The sequence below is a fragment of the Podarcis melisellensis genome (genome assembly GCF_964234715.1).
Source record: "Podarcis melisellensis genome assembly, chromosome: 8".
In the NCBI taxonomy this organism is placed as follows: domain Eukaryota; kingdom Metazoa; phylum Chordata; class Lepidosauria; order Squamata; family Lacertidae; genus Podarcis; species Podarcis melisellensis.
The window spans coordinates 20,912,426-20,931,037 of NC_138540.1; the positions used below are offsets into that span (position 1 = coordinate 20,912,426).

Genomic DNA, 18,612 nt, shown 5'->3' on the forward strand with positions numbered 1-18,612 from the left:
GAGTTTGGATTTGATATCCCGCTTTATCACTACCCTAAGGAGTCTCAAAGCGGCTAACATACTCCTTTCCCTCCCCCCCCCCACAACAAACACTCTGTGAGGTGAGTGGGGCTGAGAGACTTCAGAGAAGTGTGACTAGCCCACGGTCACCCAGCAGCTGCATGTGGAGGAGCGGGGAAGCGAACCCAGTTCACCAGATTATGAGACTACCGCTCTTAACCACTACACCACACTGGCTCTCAAAGCGGGCTTTGTCACACAAAATATAATGCTATAAACAAAATGTCCTGGTCTTTATAAGGAGCCACGAGACCCTTTCATTGCAGCAGACCAACAAAGTGGCTGGTGCTTTCCTTTTCTTTTTTAATGTACACTTTAAGAAGGTAATGTGTGAACAGGATGAGCGAATGCTTGGAAACATGCGGAACCATGCAAGAGTTAGGACAACTTGCAGGTCCCCATCAAGTTCAGGCCTTGAGATGCCAGAAGGCATTGTTTTCTGTTCCGCTCTGTATCTTCCGCACACAGCACTGTTTTTCTATTCCACTGAAAAATGGGTCCGAACCCCAATGTCTAAAACTCCTGGTAGAGGACAAGGATGTAGAGATCACGCTAAGGGTGGCCAAATTCTGTGCGACTGCCATAAAACTTAGGGAACAAGCTGTACTACCAAAATGATTAAGGTTTTAAATGATAATTCTAGGTTATATTTTAGTGATCAAGATTTAATGTACATTTTTAACTGCTGTTAAATCTGAATTATCTCTGCTAAACCCAATTGCAATTCAATGCATTCCCGTTGTGTTTTATGATTTTTCTGATATTGTAAGTGAGTCGGAACTGGTCTGTGACCGTAATAATAAATTCAAATATTCCACTGCAAAATTTCCACTCTGAAGTTTTGTAACTTATGTAATCTACCTAAGTTGTGTCCTCTTTATACGTTACTCCGCCCTTTTCATCTCAATGCAAAGGAAACACAATGCAAATGGCAGAGGGAAATGTATCGATTACATATCGCAGATGGGAAGCAGCAGCAGCAAATGCCACTCGCACTCATCCATTCCGGACATGCGGCAAATATGAGAGCATCGGCGATTTCCACTCCAGTTTTTTGTCGTAGTCCTCTGACAACCACCTACAAACCTGGGCTTGCCACCTCACAGCTAATGAAAAGGATCCACAGACTACTATCCCGTGACTTTTCGCAGGGCCCGTGAGGGAGTCAACCATGGACCCCGGCATTTGGTTTCTGCGCACTTTAAGGAAATTGTGGCCGCGTATGTCAATTGCTCAAGAGGGCTGCAACAGAAGGGGTTTGGAGGGGGGATTATGAAGGGAGATGAAAATAGCTAAGAGCAGGGAGATTGGCTGGGCCGCGTTAACAGCTTAGGAGGATATGGAGGGCAGCTGGGGAGGTCTGGGATTGGTGTCCTTTAGAGTAGACGAAAGGGTGAGAGGACGAGGGGAGGAGACGGCTTTGTGGTCTTCTGCTTAGGCTACCCTGGAAAGGTGCAGAGCAAGGAGGAGAGGTAGTGGGGAACTCCAGGTTTTGGGGGTGTCACCAGATAAGGCACGATCCAGAGAGAAAGAGAACAGTTTATGACCACCTTTGCTCTGCCCACTGCCAGGGCAAGCAGACAGAGCACCTGCTTTGCGTGCAAAAGGTCCTGGCTTCAGTTCCCAGCATCTCCAGGCAAGGCTGGGAATGTCCCACGTCTAAAAACCCTGGAAAGCCGCTGCCAGTCAGTGCAGACAGCACTGAGCTAGGTGGGCGATAGGCAGCTTCCAATGTTCATTTCTCTTAAGGGCTCTGGTTAGGGCACTTGCTTTGCATGCAGAAGGTGCTCAACTCAAGGCACCTCCAGGTAGGGCTGGGAGAGACCCCTGTCTGAAAACCTGGGGAGCCGCTGCCAGTCAGTGCAGACCACATTGAGCTAGGTGGGTGGGTTGGTTAGACTTGGTACAAGGCAGCTTCCTGGGCTTCTCATCAGCTGCAGCCTGCCCTGTGGCCCCCCAACAGATAACCCCCAATGAAATGTGGTCCTCGTGTTAAAATAAAATAAAATTGTTCACTGTTGCCAAGAGCCTTTGCTCACTCCCCAGCAACTGCCACTACTGCTGCCCGCTTGCATGCCCACAAGCAGCCATGTAGGATGGAGGGGAGCCAGGATCCAGAGGGCAGACAGGAAGGGAAACTCAATCGCTGGGGAAGCAATTCAGATCAGGCCACTCTCCTGATTCAAACTGCCCATCTCATCCTCACAAATATCCCTGAAAGCCAGGTTGGGGTGAGAGGTGGCGACTGGCCTGAAGCCACTCGTGATGAGCTTAGAATCATAGAGTTGCAGAGTTGAGAGGGATTCTCCCAAGGGGTGTCTAGTCCAACCCCCTGCAATGCAGGAATCGCAAAAAAATAAAAATAAAACAGGCATAGGCAAACTCGGCCCTCCAGATGTTTTGGGACTACAACTCCCATCATCCCTAGCTAACAGGACCAGTGGTCAGGGATGATGGGAGTTGTAGTCCCAAAACATCTGGAGGGCCGAGTTTGCCTATGCCTGGTTTAAAAACCTCTGATGGAGGACACTCTACCACCTTTTGAGCCTGAGAGCAAAAAGAGGGCCTGGGCCTTGAACCACCCCGCTCCACAAGCTCCTGCAGGAGTGGATTGAAACACTGTTCCGAACGAGCAAATTCTGTGGTGGGAGGAATCACAACCAGCCTTTCTTCTTGGCCCCTTCGGCCTTCTTTGCTGCCCCTTCATTTTGTGAAGACAAGAGACGTCTCCATCACATTTCCCACTCTCCAAAGCAAGACAGGCGGTCATCCCGCCTCCGGGGCGTCCACTTCTCCCGTACCAATTGGGGACTTCAGTCACATTTCCCCGATAATGACCAAGGCTTTCCTCGGCCGCCTGACCTTCATCACCTCACACTTCAGCATCAGAGAACGGAAAAGGCCGCCAGGGCTCTCAGAGAAAAGGGCCTTCCGATCCGCCGTGACAATTAAGGCAAGGCATTTCTCTCCTGGGGCCGAACCGCAGCCTCTTTCGCTTTTATCAGAAGAAGCAGAGGCAGCCCGAGGGGGTCAAGGAAACGCTTCTGAGTGCGAATCCTGCAGGACCTCGGAGAGGCCAGGGCAGAGCGAAATCAAGGAAGGCGTTTCTGTTCTGAACTGACAATCTGAGTTAATTAAGACGCCAAACACAGCCCCGGTCATTTGGCAAGTGACACCTAATTAGGAAGGACAGCCTAATGCTCCGGCTTTATAGAGGAATGAAGGCAGAGGTGTCCACAAGTCAGAGGGGAGCTGACAGGAGCGTGCTGGGCAAGGTGGAAGTCAGATCTGATGCGACAAGTGCTTTGATAAGTCATGGTGGGCAGCTCTATCCCAATGGAACCTCCATACTTAGAGGAAGTGAATAACAGGTGCTACCCAAGACTCAAAAGTACAGAAGAGCCCTGGCTGGGTCATAACAGAGGCCTACTGTTCCAGCAGCCCAACCAGGTGCCCCCTGGAAAGCCCACGAGTTGGAAGAGAGGCCCTCTCCCACTGATGCTCGCCAGCAAAACTGGTTTCTCAAGAGGCATACTGGAGTTGGAGCATAGCCAACGAGAGCCTTTTCCGCCATGATCTTGCTTGGAGGTCTCCAGAATCGAGCAAGTGAGTGAGTGTGTGTGTGTTTAGCATCAGGGCATTGATGTAATAATAGAGCATTACTCCACTTTCCCAGTCCCAGAGAGGGCTGGGACTGCCTCCTGCCTGAAACCCTGAAGAGCTGCTGCCAGTCAGTGTAGGCAATACTGAGATAAACAAACTGATGGCCTGACTCAGTAGAAGGCAGCTCCCTGGGTTCCCACAGAACTGGCCATTCTGCCAGCATCCAAACAATTACGTCAGCACTTGACACTTGGAAGGGGTGGAAACAACGAACAACACACCACACAGCAGAGACTCTAAAACATTCTGAGCACGGACGGATGAGGAGAACCCCTCCTCTTAATTACCTCCCTAACTGAGTCCCTCTTTTCTTCCTCATCCTTAGCAAACGGAAGTGGTGGTAATGGTAAAAGAAAAAGAAATCTTTGTCCTAGCAAGGAAGGGGTCCCAAGAACAGACCTCCCATGCTCCTAATTAAGCCCCCCCCCCTTCTTAATGGGACCTGGTCAATTTTTCCAACCAGTAACCATGCATGTTGTTTCAAGAGGAGGCGGGACATACACACACTTCAGTCTCTGGGACAAAAGGCGCCTCTCGTTTGCAGTGTTAAAAAAGCAGACAGGGCTACAGACCGAATATCTACTAATTAAACTGAAAAGGGAAAATGCACAGGGTGGGAGACAGAGACACAACAACATAAACTTCCCCCAATCGCTCCCCCCTCCATCTGCCTGCCCACCCTGTAATTATTTCTCTGTTGTCCAACCTCCCACCTGCTCCGTTTTGAAAACCACTTTGCAAAAGGCCAACTTCCCTCCAAGCTGGGGGGAGGACAAAATAAATCTTTTGTTAGCGGTTGTTGGGAACCTTGCTTTGCAGGTGAAACAGCAGAAGGTCAATGCAAATGTGTGTATTTCAGAGGACGGCACACACGGACAACAGGGAAGAGGGTTGAGAATGCAACAGACCACAGCCACAGGAATCCTTTCACTAGTTCCACTGATCAAATTGTAGAATTGTACAGCTGGAAGGGACTCCAAGGGTCATCCAGTCCCAACCCCCTTCAAGGCAGGAATCGCAGCTGAAGAATCCCTGGCAGATGGCCGCCCAATCTCTGCTTAAAAACCTCCAAGGAAGGAGAGTCCACCGCCTTCTGAGGGAGACCGTTCCACTGCTGAATAGCTCTTACTGTCCTGACAGAGCGACAGGCAGAATATCTGCTACTTAAACTGGAAAGGGAAGAAAAGGTGCATGGGCAGAGTTCTTAATGCACTATGGTGGGAATTAGACACAGGGCATGCTTCCCACAATCACCGCTCTCTGCCCTGGGATGCCAGTGTGGCATAGTGGTTAGAGTGCCGGACGAGGACCAGGGTTCGAATCCTCACTGAGCCATGAAAGGAGGTGCAACCTTGGGCCAGTCACTGCCTCTCGGCCTAACCCACCACACAGAGTTGTTGTGAAGATAAAATGAGGAGGGGGTAGAACTGTGCATGCCACACCCTGAACTCCCTGGAGAAGAGGGTGGGGAATAAATGTAAGAAAGGAATTACGTAAAGGTAAAGCAAAATGGAAGCTTCTGGGCAGACATGGGCACAGACATCTGGGCAGACAGACATCTTGGCAGACAGATCAGGGCTTGCAAACCTTCGGGCACATAGTTGCATCTGCAGACCAATGGAATCGTTGTGCGCACCACATATACACTGCAACTCTCTCCCCCCCCCCCCCATAGCACAACTGAACTTGCAATATATCATTCTAATAATAATAATAATAATAATTTATAAGCCATCCTTTCTCCCAAAGGTGCCCAAGGTGGCAAACACATAAAACAATACTGTTAAAAATGAAATAAAGCCGTATTTAAAACATTTGAGAATAACAACACACTCTCCCAACTAATAATTTCAAAACCGCTAAGAGCAATGAGTTGTATCCAGTGGAGTTTGACTCTGAATAGGCCTGTTTAAATTAATAGGCCCAAGTTAGTCATGTCCATTAACTTCAAGGGTCTACTCTGAGTAGGGCTAGCACTGGACACAGCCCCAGTATCTCCCAACCATTCACCCAACCATCAAATTCCTGGGTGAACTAGAATGTTTCTTCATTCCTCCTGAACGTTAATAATGAGGGAGACAGGCGCACCTCACTGGGTTGACTGGGCATTCCACAAAACAGAAAACTGCCATCAAGAAGGCCGTGTCCCGGGTCAGCGCCAACCAGGCAGCACCGGCAGTGATGTGCTATCAGCTGACCCGTCCTTGGCAGTGCAAATAAGCAGCCCACAGAACGCTATGTGATACTTGCCGGTGTGATGCAATTCATTTGTGTTTTGCAAAATCCCCAAGCCAATATTTGAGATCGGTCTCTGCAAAAGAAGCTGGCAAGAACGACCGAGGGGACCCTCAAAGAGAACAAAGCAAGGAAGCGCCAACTTACCGTCTTCATGGCCCTCTCGGTTCCTCCGCCGGTGTCGGTCCCTTCTGTGGCTGATGACAGACTCTGTCCCCGTCTCGTTGTCCAGTCCATCTCGGCTGCTTGCGGCGTTTGGGCTGTAGGAATGAAGAGAGCACAAGACGTGACCGGAGTTCGAAACAAGCCCATATACCATTTTGCCAAAACCACAGCGGGGTTCATTTTGCGTGTCTGTTGCAATTGGATCCAAAACGGTTTCAAAAGCATTCAGTCAGGGGATACGGTACAGTCCTTCCCATACAGTGCCATGTCAGGTGTGGATAGATAACAGCAGCTGTTTCTTATAGGCGGGTAAACATATTTTAATACATATCCCACGAGGGATGCAGCATGCTGCAGCTCCCCCAGTCCTAAAATGACTTTCTAACCCCTACAGATATGGCCCCTGTTTTTCCATCTCATGCAAAAAGACCAGAGTTGTTCTCTTGGTCCCAACCCTGCAATCAATCTGTCTCAGCAGAGCCATCTAGCGACCAGAAGTTGTTTTCAGGCTGGACTGGGCAGATAGCCCTGTAGACTTGGTATGTGTGGGGGTAAGGCGAGTGAGCTAACCCCAACATGTGGGGGTAAGGCGAGTGGTTTGCAGAAGGTCAGTTTTCACAATGGTAACAAATGCATTTCTTTCTTTTTTTCTTTTTGCAGAGGGCAGATCTAAAATTCAGTCCGTTTGGTGTAGTCAGTTTGGTGCAAGGGTTAAGAATCGTAGATGGGAACCTGGGAGGACCAGAGTTCAAATCCCCTCCTCACTCAGTTATGAAACTCACTGGGTGACCTCGGGCTGGCCGCTCTTATCTCTCAGACTAACCTACCTCACAAGGCTGCTGTGAGGACAAAATGGAGAAGAGGGGAGAAGCCATGTACGCCACTTTGAGCTTCCTGGATAGAAATGTAGAATAGAATAGAATAGGCATAGGCAAACTCCAGCCCTCCAGATGTTTGGGACTACAATTCCCATCATCCCTGACCCTAACTGGTCCTGTTAGCTAGGGATGATGGGAATTGTAGTCCCAGATATCTGGAGGGCCAGAGTTTGCCTATGCCTGGGATAGAATATTGGTTTGCAGGCAGAAGGTCCAAAACGTGAGTTCATTGGTGCCTCCGATGTAAAATATGAGCAGGGTGGCCTACAGAGCTGCTACCTGCCAAGAGCGGTCAATGCTGCACTGGGGGGAGAAATCAGCCGGGGTGTGAAGCTCAGTGACAGAGTAGTTCAATCTGTAGTGCAAGAGACTCTTAATCTCAAGGTCATGGGATCAAGACCCATGTTGGGCAAAAAGGTTCCTGCGTTGCAGGGGGTTGGACTAGATGACCCTCATGGTTCCTTCCAACTCTACAACACTATGATTGTGTGATCTGCCTTGCATGAGGAAGGGCCCAAGTTCAAACCCCAGCATCTCTAGGGAGGGCTGGGAATGCCCTCTATCTCAAACCCAGGAGAGCTGCTGCCAGACAATAATGAGCTAGCTGGATTATTATTATTATTAAATAAAATGATCTGATTCGGTATAAAGCAGCTTCCAGGTTCCCGTATCTGAAGGGAAGAACTGTAGCATGCAGAAGGGCCCAGCTTCCATTCCCAAAAGCATCTCCAAAGGAGAGCTGGGAACAGCTGAGAGAGGCGCTACCGTTCAGTGTGGACACCAGTGAGCTACTGAGTGACCTGACTCGGTGTCCAGCGGCTCCCTGTGTTCCCAGAGACTTGTGAGAGGGAGACAAAGAACGAGTCAGACCAGCTGATCACATGACGGCAGCTGCCCAGGCACTTGGGACACGGGAGAGCCACAAGGGGGCAGCAAGAGAACGAGAGGATAGAAGTAAGGCCTGGCAGCAACAGCAGGAACACCAGCCCTCCATTTCCCCGCCCCTCACCAGGCCGGCAGAAAGTAGGCACAGAAGTGGCTGTGACACTTTCCAGGAGAAGAAAAAGCAAAAGCTGGAGAGATGGCCCAGGAAGGGACAAAATCTCTGCACTCTTGACTTTCCAGTTCTGAAAGGCTGTTTTGTTTTCTAAGGGGTGACACTCAGGTGGTTTTTCTAGTCACCAATGCAATACAAGTACACCCGTAAACCAAGCATCTGTTCTTACTCTGCCTGTAAGGAAGAACAGAGGAACCTGAGGCCCTCCACAGGTTGCTGGACTTAGTAGGGATGGGGAGGGACAAATTTAGTGTGCAAAGCAGCAGGGAATGAATAATCCAAACTCAAGTAATGATCACCTGCCAGTCAGGAAGGCTCACACAGATAAGGAACTCAGGCAGAAATGAAGAAGGGAAGGCTTCTGAAAGGATGGGATATTCTTATGTCTATACCAGGGTTAGGGAACGCCTCCACCTGTCAATCTCCTGACAACACAACAGTGTCAGCTGATTTATCAGCTGATTACTGGGAATTGAGTAGCTCTGTGGGTGGTGCTTTGCAAGCACTGACCAGCTGGCTGTCAGCTGGTCCCTCAGGGTGTGTGTGCAGGGCTGTTGCGGGACCTGTGACCTGGCACAGATATCTCTTTACCTGCTCCACACTTGACATCATACATGATGTCTGATGTCATCACCATATATAATCTCAGGTGGTGGTGTCATCATATATACCGTCAGATGATGTCATCATCATAGATAATGTCAGATGATGTTGTCACTCTATATGATGTCAGATATAGGCAGGTTTCCGTGGCCTGGCCAAAATGGCTTTGTGGGCTAAAAGGGGAAGCCATAAGCTGCAAGTTCCCCACAATTGATTCATATTCTCTTTTAAAGAGCCTTTTTGTGCTTAAAAGAGCAAAGGGAAGCTCCAATTTTATTTTGGGGGAAAAGTACACCTCTCAGCCATAGCAGAAGCTTGGCAGAACCTAGATCACTCTGTGGCAAAGGAATAAGCATTAATAAATACATTCATATACATATATTTTAAAGAGCCGTACTGAAAGGAAGGGGGGCGGGAGTCTCCGATGCCTCCTGTTCTCTCGATGGGAGGAGGAAGATCTGTGTGGCTCTCGGTGCATTGGGAACCGGCGTCCGAATGGGAGCTCTCGGCCAGGACCAGCTGGAAGAGTCAAGAGAGGAGACGGAGTCAGAAGCAGGGGCACAGTTTGCATTTAAACCACCAAAAGTGCAATGTGTGTCTCAGTTCTTCAATTGCACTTATAGCGCTTGTACATCTTCCCGTTAGTCATATGTTCAGTCCACACCTTTTCATTGCATCCCACACTTTCCAATGCATTTCCCAACAACAAAAGGTCTGCGGGTGGTGCTGTGGGTTAAACCACAGAGCCTAGGACTTGCCGATCAGAAGGTCGGCGGTTTGAATCCCCGCAACAGGGTGAGTTCCCGTTGCTCGGTTCCTGCTCCTGCCAACCTAGCAGTTCAAAAGCACGTCAAAGTGCAAGTAGATAAATAGGTACCGCTCCGGTGGGAAGGTAAACAGCGTTTCCGTGCGCTGCTCTGGTTCGCCAGAAGCGGCTTAGTCATGCTGGCCACATGACCCGGAAGCTGTACGCCGGCTCCCTCGGCCAATAAAGCGAGATGAGCGCCGCAACCCCAGAGTCGGTCACGACTGGACCTAATGGTCAGGGGTCCCTTTACCTTTACCTAGATTTCTTGCATTAGGACAACAGAGCACTTCAAAACACTTTGAATGTGCAAACCTAACGTTCTAGTATGTGCCTGAACACACACACACCCGCAATATACTGACAGTCAGGAGGTACCCCAATGCCCACCTCCGCCGGCCACCAAGTTGCAACAGGGGAGAGGGGCTGAGCGTCTGTCGACTGGCACATTCCCCCAATTTTAATTAGTTCGTTCGGCAACCAGCTCCATTCCCAAAGTGAAATCATAGATGACAGCAAGCCGTTGGGGGAAAGCTAACTGCACAAAGCCAAGGGGCAGGAAGGGAAGGGGATACGAATATATCACACAGACAAGACAGCCACAAAAAGCATGAATTATGGAGACTTTCGTTCCCCCTAGAATAGCCTAAAATGGCAATATGTTTCCCATCAGAGACAAGCCCATCTCCCAAAATGAGAGCCATCAGGGAAACAGGGGAAGAATAAGATTATCCCGGCCCTTGCTGAAATTGGCAATCCTGTAGCTGACGCAGAAGGGAACCGTTAATGGGAAAAAGGTAAGTCAGAGAGGCAGGTTGATGAGACGGATGAACAGAAAAGAGGAAAGGCTGTCCCTCCCCGAGGTGCTCTTTCACTGATGAGAATAGCTGCACAATCTTTTAAAAAGAGAAAATCAAGGGAAGGATCGTGAAAGAGACACACAAGTGGCTTTCCTCCCTGTTGGGCTCATCTCAGAAACTAAAAAGAAAAACTTTTCTAAGACATCACATTCTGTTGCTTTGGAGAGAAAGACAGGCACCTTTTCCTGCTGACGTTGTCTGCTTTCGACAAGAGCAGAAAAAGGCGGAGGAGGAAAGACGAAAAGCGTTGAGGCAGCTTAAAGCAAGGTTAACCCACATGGCACTCCCCTAATGTGGTTGGACCACAACTTCCATCGGCCCCAGCCAACAGAGCCAAATTTCCCAAATTTGCGCTTTCATAAACAATGTGCAAACTGAGACACGGCCATTCTTCAAGATTTGCACTTCTTCCGGAGAATGCTGAAAACGCATCTCTTCACCCCAGCTTTTGAGGTGTGTATTTTGAGGACCCACCCTGTTTTTGTGATCATAAGCTATTTTAAAATGTTTTTAATATTGTGTTTTCATGTTGCAAGCTGCCCTGGAAGCTTAGGTGAAGGGCGGGTAATTAATAAATAACCACAACCACAACAAAAATGTTGCAATGGTAAAAAATATATACAAAAATGCACAATGAAGAGAAATTGCTTTGCAAAAGTGTGCATCAGGCAAGATTGCAACCAAAAATGTATTAGGATAATAAATGAGGACTTTAAAAAAAGCAAATTGCTAAAGGAGAACTTTAAGATTGAATTTAAGATTGGGGGGGAAAGAAACAGAAAGAAGTGAAATTGATCGATCCTTCCATCCTCACAGTAAGCCTGCAACTTGTGCACATTTAATTTGTACACATTCAGTTTTATATGAGTGGATTTTTTTTTTAAGGGGCGGAAAGGGCACGTGGTTCCAGGAAAAATGACTTTGGCAATTCCACCCACCATTGAACCCCATAGGTTTTGATTATACAGTCGTACCTTGGTTGCCGAACGCCTTGGAACTCATAAGTTTCGGCTCCCGAACGATCGAAAACCGGAAGTGAGTGTTCCGGTTTCCAAACTATTTTTGGAATATGAACGTCCAGCATGGCTTCTGCGGCTTCCAATTGGCTTCAGGACACTCCTGCAGCCAATCGGAAGCCGCGTCTTGGTTTTCAAACAGTTCCGGATGTCAAACGGACTCCTGGAACGCATCCTGCTTGAGAACCAAGGTACAACTGTACTCAATTTGGGTTTCAGGCATGATCCCAGGAATGTAAGGCCCATGTAAATTGAGGGCTGAACATACTCTTATTTCAAAAGGCAGGGCTGGGGAAAGACTCCTGCCTCAAATCCTGGACAGCATCTGCCGGTCAGGTTGACAAGACTGAGCTAAATGGAGTAATGACCATGAACTATATAAAGCAGCTTTCTATGTTTTTACACACATAGAAAATTCACCTCACACTTTTTCATTTTATGCCTGGCTTGTACCCAATGCTAGTCCTAGTCTGAGTAGACATACTGACCATGACTAACCTAAGACCGATAATTTCAGTTGGTTTATTCTAAGTGGGACATTAGGCCGCATTCATAACATATATTTAAAGCAGTATGACACTGGTTTAAACAACCCCCTCCCCAGAATTCTGGGAGCTGTAGTTTTTTAAGGGTGCTGAGAGTTGATAGGTGACCCCCCTACTCCCTCCACAGAACTACAATTCCCAGAGTGGCTTAACAATCAATCCCTCTTCACAGGGAACTCTGGGAATTGTAGTTGTGGGGGGGGAATAGTGGGGTCACCTAACAACTCTCAGCACCCTTAACAGACTACAAGTTCCAGAATTCTTCAGGGGAAGCCATGGCTGTTTAAAGTGGTAATCATATACTTTAAATGTATGGTGTGAATGTGAGCTTAGTTGGATAAAACCCTCTATGTGGCTTGCTTCGGGCTGGGTGCTTAACATGATCGACAGCCCACGGTGAGCCACAGTTTGACGCAATGTGTGTTTTGGCTGTCCTTCCTGAATGAAGACTTTCACCCACCTCTTACAATGAAATACAATTTCCACAATGTGTTCGCCCAGCCACCGACGCTCAAGTGATGGATTACCCAAGCAAATTTAGCGGGCCCCTCCCTGTGGCGACTCTCAATCGGATACAAAGTTGAATGGATTTTTAAAAAAATATTTTCATTAAAATCACAACCGCATGGGGCAGTGGGCCTGTTAAGCATCCATGTGCACAAAAGGAGACGAAGTATATATCGTTGGGTTTTTTAAACGCCTCTGATAATGGGCATCAGAATGCTGGAGAAAAATGAAGCATGACATCACCGCAAACCAATCGGGAGCCGTGTCAATCCCAAGGAAGCCAATCGGGGAAGAGATGCGCCGTTAATGCGGTGCCTCCCTTGGAAATAAGGCAGAATGGCCTACAATGGTCAACCCACTGTGAGCAACCTGCCATCATCGGTCAGCGACTCGGCTACTCTCAGAATCAGCACGCAGCGAGCCAGCTTAATTCTTTTCACAAGGAAAAAGAGCCGGCCCCAGCAGGGTGGCTGGGCCTGGATTGTCCGAGGAAAGAAAATGGGGCTGCCTTTTCAGGAGCTATCAAGAGACAACGGAGGTCGTGAACAGCACACACACACACACACCCTCGATGATGGAAGGGCGTGGTGGTCCGGATCCTGCTAGGCCAACTTCCAGAGTTAAGGAGGACGCAGAAGAGGGTTTAACGAACAGCTCAGGAACTTGGTGGAAAAACAATGGAAGATGAACTGTAAAGCTTGTGATCTCAGGATTTTTTATTGGTGAGCATCATGAATTAAGGACTGGTGGAGATATAACACTGGCTGGCTGCACGCCTACTCATGGTTAAGAGACGAGGAGCTCTCTGCAGCTCCCTTGCCCATTTCTGCACATGAATGTCCATTTTGTTTTATCCCTCCCCCCCCCCCCGCCACTGCCGCTAATAATGTTTAACATCTGCTGTGGCATTTTTCACAAACCATGGTTCGCTCTGAACTGCAGCGTGCAGTTGCAGTTAGAAGTGGGTTTGGAACTAGGCACTTGGCCCCACAGACCAGTGCAGACAGCATGCTGATCAGAACCAGTTCCTGTGTTTGCCTTCCCCAAACCTCCCTCCCCATCACTTCTTTCCTTAAGCCTGAGGGCCAAGGACTATCTTGCTTGATTTCTGAAGGCAGCCCTGTTTAGGGAAGCTTTTAATGTTTAATAGGTTATTGTATTTTAGTGTTCTGTTGGAAGCCGCCCTGGGGAAAAGGTAAAGGGACCCCTGACCATTAGGTCCAGTCGTGACCAACTCTGGGGTTGCAGTGCTTATCTCGCTTTATTGGCAAGGGAGCCAGCATTTGTCCGCAGACAGCTTCCAGGTCATGTGGCCAGCATGACTAAGCTGCTTCTGGCGAACCAGAGCAGCACACGGAAACACCGTTTACCTTCCCGCTGGAGCGGTACCTATTTATCTACTTGCACTTTGTGCTTTCGAACTGCTAGCTTGGCAGGAACAGGGACCGAGCAACGGGACCTCACTCTGTTGTGGGGATTCGAACAGCGAACCTTCTGATCGGCAAGTCCTAGGCTCTGTGGTTTAACCCACAGCGCCACCATTAGCAGCGTCCCTTAGAGGATATATAAATAGTGCCAAAAATGAAAGTTAAGGGGCAAGTTTTTAAGCGGGAGAGGAAGAGGCTAGGAACACACACTTGCGTCTCCTAACCAAGCAAAGTTCAATCTGCACCAGTCTTCGCAGGAGAAAAAAATCTGTGTCAAACTAAGCTCTACTCAAAGTAGACCTGTTGAAATTGATGAACACAAGTTATTTATTTAAATATTTATAATATGCACTTTCATAAATATATCCACCCAGGGGTTTAAAACATACAGTAAAATAAGCAAAAAAGTATCCCTACAATCAACAAAACACCATTAAATGCTGAATGGTTGAAAAGATTGCAAAGAGCCTACCTAAACACCATGCGTGGATGATTCTCTGCCATGATCCACTGGCAGGGAGTTCCACAGGGCAGGGCCTGCTCCACTAAAGTCTCAGTTCCTAGTAAAGACCAAACCACCGAAAGCAGGCCTTCGGAGGATCTTGGTGATTGAGGTGGAATGTAAGAAACCAGACTGTCCTTAAGGTGTGTTGATGGACCTCCTCTGAGTAGGACTAGCAATGGATACAACTCTGAGATATTTTATTGCTGACAGCAGTCCTCTGCAGGGATATTATAATGATTTTTTTAAATAAAAAACACACACACATATTTGTAATTGACAGAGCAGCTTTAAAAAGAAGCTGATGACGTGAAGTGATTGAAATAAACTTATGCAATACCAAAAAAGTCGGCATACGGGTGAATCGTTAAGATCCTGGGGAAAGGGTAATTTAAATTTTAACTAGAGAAGCTAGCACTCTTTTCTAGAAGTCAACTTGGCGCAGTAAAATTATGTCATCTTGATTTCCACCCAAGCTACTGCTTTGGACAGATGAGAAAAGCAGTTCCCCTGGAATTAGGCGAACGTTTTAATCTTTTCATTTCATTCATTGGCTCCATCTTCCCTCCCTGAAGCTGCTCTGGGGCCAATTATGTTTTGGGTCTTCTTACAGAAAATAGTCACATGGGCAACCCCCAGATCTCCAAAATTCCTCTTTCTTGTGGATTCATGATTATTTGAGCACACAATGGTGCACAATCCAGCTTTCGATGTTATTTGAGTCTGCAAATGTTTCAGGGAGAACACATTGCTTCGTTTCCAGCCAGCGAATGTCCTGTAATTCTCACTGCTGAAATCCTGTAACTTTTCATTCCACAAATCTTTATTATTATTATTATTATTATTATTATTATTATTATTATTATTATCTGCCCCACTATGGGTGAAGGATGCCACTCGGCCTCTGGCAAACCGCTTGGTCCTTCAAAACACGAAGGGAGGAGAATAAACCAAGGGCAAGGAGTCCAAATTGCAAAATGGCTTGGAAGACAGCTCCTATGCAAGGCACAAACTCCACTGACAACCTGATCTTCAGTGGCAGATGCTTCTTGCCGTGAGTCATGAAGGCAGGCTAACTCCTTCAAGCAAAGGAGGCGTTGTGGCCTTGTCTTTGGTGCTGAGCAGAAGAAGAAGGAGAAGTTCTCTACAATGCCAGCAGGAACTTTCATAGAATGCAAGGCTTACCAATGGCTACTAGCCATACTGGCTATGTTCTGCATCCACTGTCAGGGGCAGGATGTCTCTGTATAACAGTTGCAGGGAATCACAAGTGGCGAGATTTGCTGTTGCGCTCAGGTCTTGTTTGTGGGATTTCGGCTGGGGCATCTGGTTGGCCAATGTGAGAACAGGATGCTGGACTAGATGGGCCACTGGCCTGATCCAGCAGAGCTCCTTTTAGGTTCTTATAACAGTGAGGGAGGGCTGTTGCCTTCATGCTATGCCTGGAGGAATTTGATTGGCCACGGTGTGAGAACAGGATCCTGGACTAGCTGGGCCTCTGGCCTGGAATAAGGCAACTTCCTTTGTTCAAAGCAGAACAGCGATGAGGAATCCATGACTCTTGCAGCAGTTGGTGGACTACAACTCCCATCATCCCTGACCATTAGCCATGTTGGTCGGGGCTGATGGGAAGCTGGGCACCATCTGGAGGACCACAAGGTTGCCCACCGCATAAAGAGAAAGAGGGTACATTTATTCATATGTGGTGGGAGTGTAAGAAAGTGAAGGGGTTCTGGGAAATGATATATAATGAGTTAAAGAAAATGCTGAAATATAGCTTTGTAAAGAAACCAGAAACCTTCTTACTTGGAATAACTAGAAAGGAAATAAATAAGAGGGACTGTAAACTTTTTCAGTACGCAATAACAGCAGCGAGAATATTGATGGCCCAAAAATGGAAACAAGAAGAACTACCGACTCTGGAAGAATGGAGAACAAAACTAACAGACTATGCAGAACTGGACAAATTAACTGGAAAAATTAGATTCCAAAGAGATCATAAGTTTCTAGAGGACTGGGGAAAATTCAGAGAATATTTGAAAACTGTATGTGAGGAACATACAACGCTAGTGTGTTTTAAAGAAGCTTTGTGAAAAAAATAAGGAATATTGCAAGAATGTAAATGAGGACAGAAAATTTTTATTTAAAAGCGATACTATAATTAAGGAATGTGAAGATAGAAATTTAACTACGGATGAATGTCAGAGGAGTTTCAATGTCAGAGGGAGGTTCAATAAGTTAAAATATGTGATGTGGAAATTTGTATGATTGGAGATTTTATGAAAAAAATATTATAAAAAAAAAACAAGGTTGCCCACCGCTGAAGCAAGGAGTACCAGAGACAACAAAGCCCTTGTGTGCAATTGCCATAAACCACACATCAGTGTTCAAAATTCGCATTTTAAGCATTTTGCACCTGGCTATCGGCCACTTGCAACCAAGTGAAGATGCCTGGGTACCAGGATGGTGCCTGATGTCTCCTCCACCTGGAAGTGCATGCCTGGGGATCCTTGGATCTTGACTTTTTTCGCACACTAGCAACACATCCTGTAGAATTCTATCTGTTGCATTGTATCTGCACAATCAGAATTACTTTCAGGAACCAAGAAGTTGTATTGAAAAATACGACTTTCAAGCCGTCTGGCCCCAAAATGGCAACTAGGGATTCTGTGTTGGTGACTGTAACCCTGGTTTAAGGAGCCATTTGGAGCCTGGCTTATATAATCTGAGTTTCTAAAACTGCCACACATTATTTCATAAAAGCGCCTAGCAAATGCATTTGAAGTCTACCCAGCAGCCCTCAGTAACTGTCAAGTAATGATGCTAGGAACAAGGGGTTATAGCCAACTAACTCTACTCAAGAGTAAACCCACTGAAATGTATAGACCGTAATTAGCCATGTTCACTAGCTACTCTCCGAGTAGAACTTAGCTAGGGATACAACTCTAGAACGAGGACAGGTCTGAAGAAATGTTTGGTAAAAGGATCCTAGAAAAATGAATATATCCACACCAAGCTTTAAAAGCACTCATAAATCCACCCCCATTTGACTTAAAGGCACGTTAGAGCTGTGAGTCACCCTCAAGAGTCGTAAAGCCATGCCGAATCGCGGCAAACCGCTCATAAACCTCCCAATACAAAATAAACGGCGAAACACACACAGAGCCAAGAGTGTAGCGCCTGCAGAATCTGCTGGCAAGCATGGGAATTTCTGCAGAGTGGAATAATAATAATAATAATAATAGTGTGATTGCAGGCTTTTAAGCAGAGCAAGGGCATTAGAGCAAAGCACCTGTCGGCTAAAAACAAAAAACACCATCACTTGATTTCTCAACATGTGGCCCCATGAAGCTTGAGCACACAGCCTGTGCAGAAAAACAAAGGCATATGAGGGAATGTGGAAGGTGTACCAGAGATATTTTACCTGTAATGGTTATGCGGCAGCCACTGTTAAGAGGCAAACACACAGGTGGGAACCAGGCCCACGCCAAACAGGCAGAGTGTAGAAGCCAGGCCTTAAGATAGTACTGGGATGCTGCAATCATAACTTACAACCTGGACATCAGAATTAGAAGCGAGGTAGGAATTGGATCCAGCTCGCACTTAAAGGTAAAGAAACCCTGACAGTTAAGTCCAGTCTGAACAACTCTGGGATTGGGGCGCTCATCTCGCTTTACTGGCCAAGGGAGCCGGCATTTGTCCACAGACAGTTTTTCTGGGTCACGAGGCCAGCATGACTAAGCCGCTTCTGGTGAAACCAGAACAGCACACGGAAACGCTGTTTACCTTCCCTCCGGAGCGGTACCTATTTATCTATTTGCACTTTGATGTGCTTTCAAACTGCTAGGTTAGCAGGAGCAGAGACCGAGCAACGGGAGCTCACCCCGTCGCGGAGATTTGAACCGCCCACCTTCTGATCAGCAAGTCCTAGGCTCAGTGGTTTAGACCACAGTGCCACCCACGTCCAAACAGTTTGCACTTAAAGGCCATTAATTATCCTAATTGGCCTTTTCCAAAGCAATGCAAGCACACATCAGCAAAACAATTGTGCACCCACAGTGGTATTCTCAGACTAGGTATGGGGCGGAAATAGTTTGGATTAACTGATGGGATTTTAATGAGAAACTGCCTAATTTTGGGAATTGTTTTGAACTGTTCTAACATTGTGTAAATGTTGAGTTTTCCAAGAAAAGGGATGGACTGTAAAACCACTCTTATGTTATTAGATCTAGCAACGGCTCCTACACGGCCCCAAAGCATTTCTACCGATTGTAGAACTGAAAGGGCTC

General features: G+C 47.2%; 1 protein-coding gene across 3 annotated transcripts in view; it reads right to left on the minus strand.

Moving 5' to 3' along the window:
- Positions 1 to 18,612, minus strand: part of DVL1 (dishevelled segment polarity protein 1) — a 95,412-nt gene that overhangs the window by 39,761 nt on the left and 37,039 nt on the right. For all 3 annotated transcript variants that reach the window (XM_081923607.1, XM_081923609.1, XM_081923608.1), the window contains exons 3-4: positions 9,059 to 9,180; positions 6,106 to 6,218 (exon numbers count right to left, since the gene is read on the minus strand). In XM_081923607.1, coding sequence (XP_081779733.1) covers positions 6,106 to 6,218; positions 9,059 to 9,180 — 235 coding nt within the window. The remainder of the gene's footprint in view (positions 1 to 6,105; positions 6,219 to 9,058; positions 9,181 to 18,612) is intronic.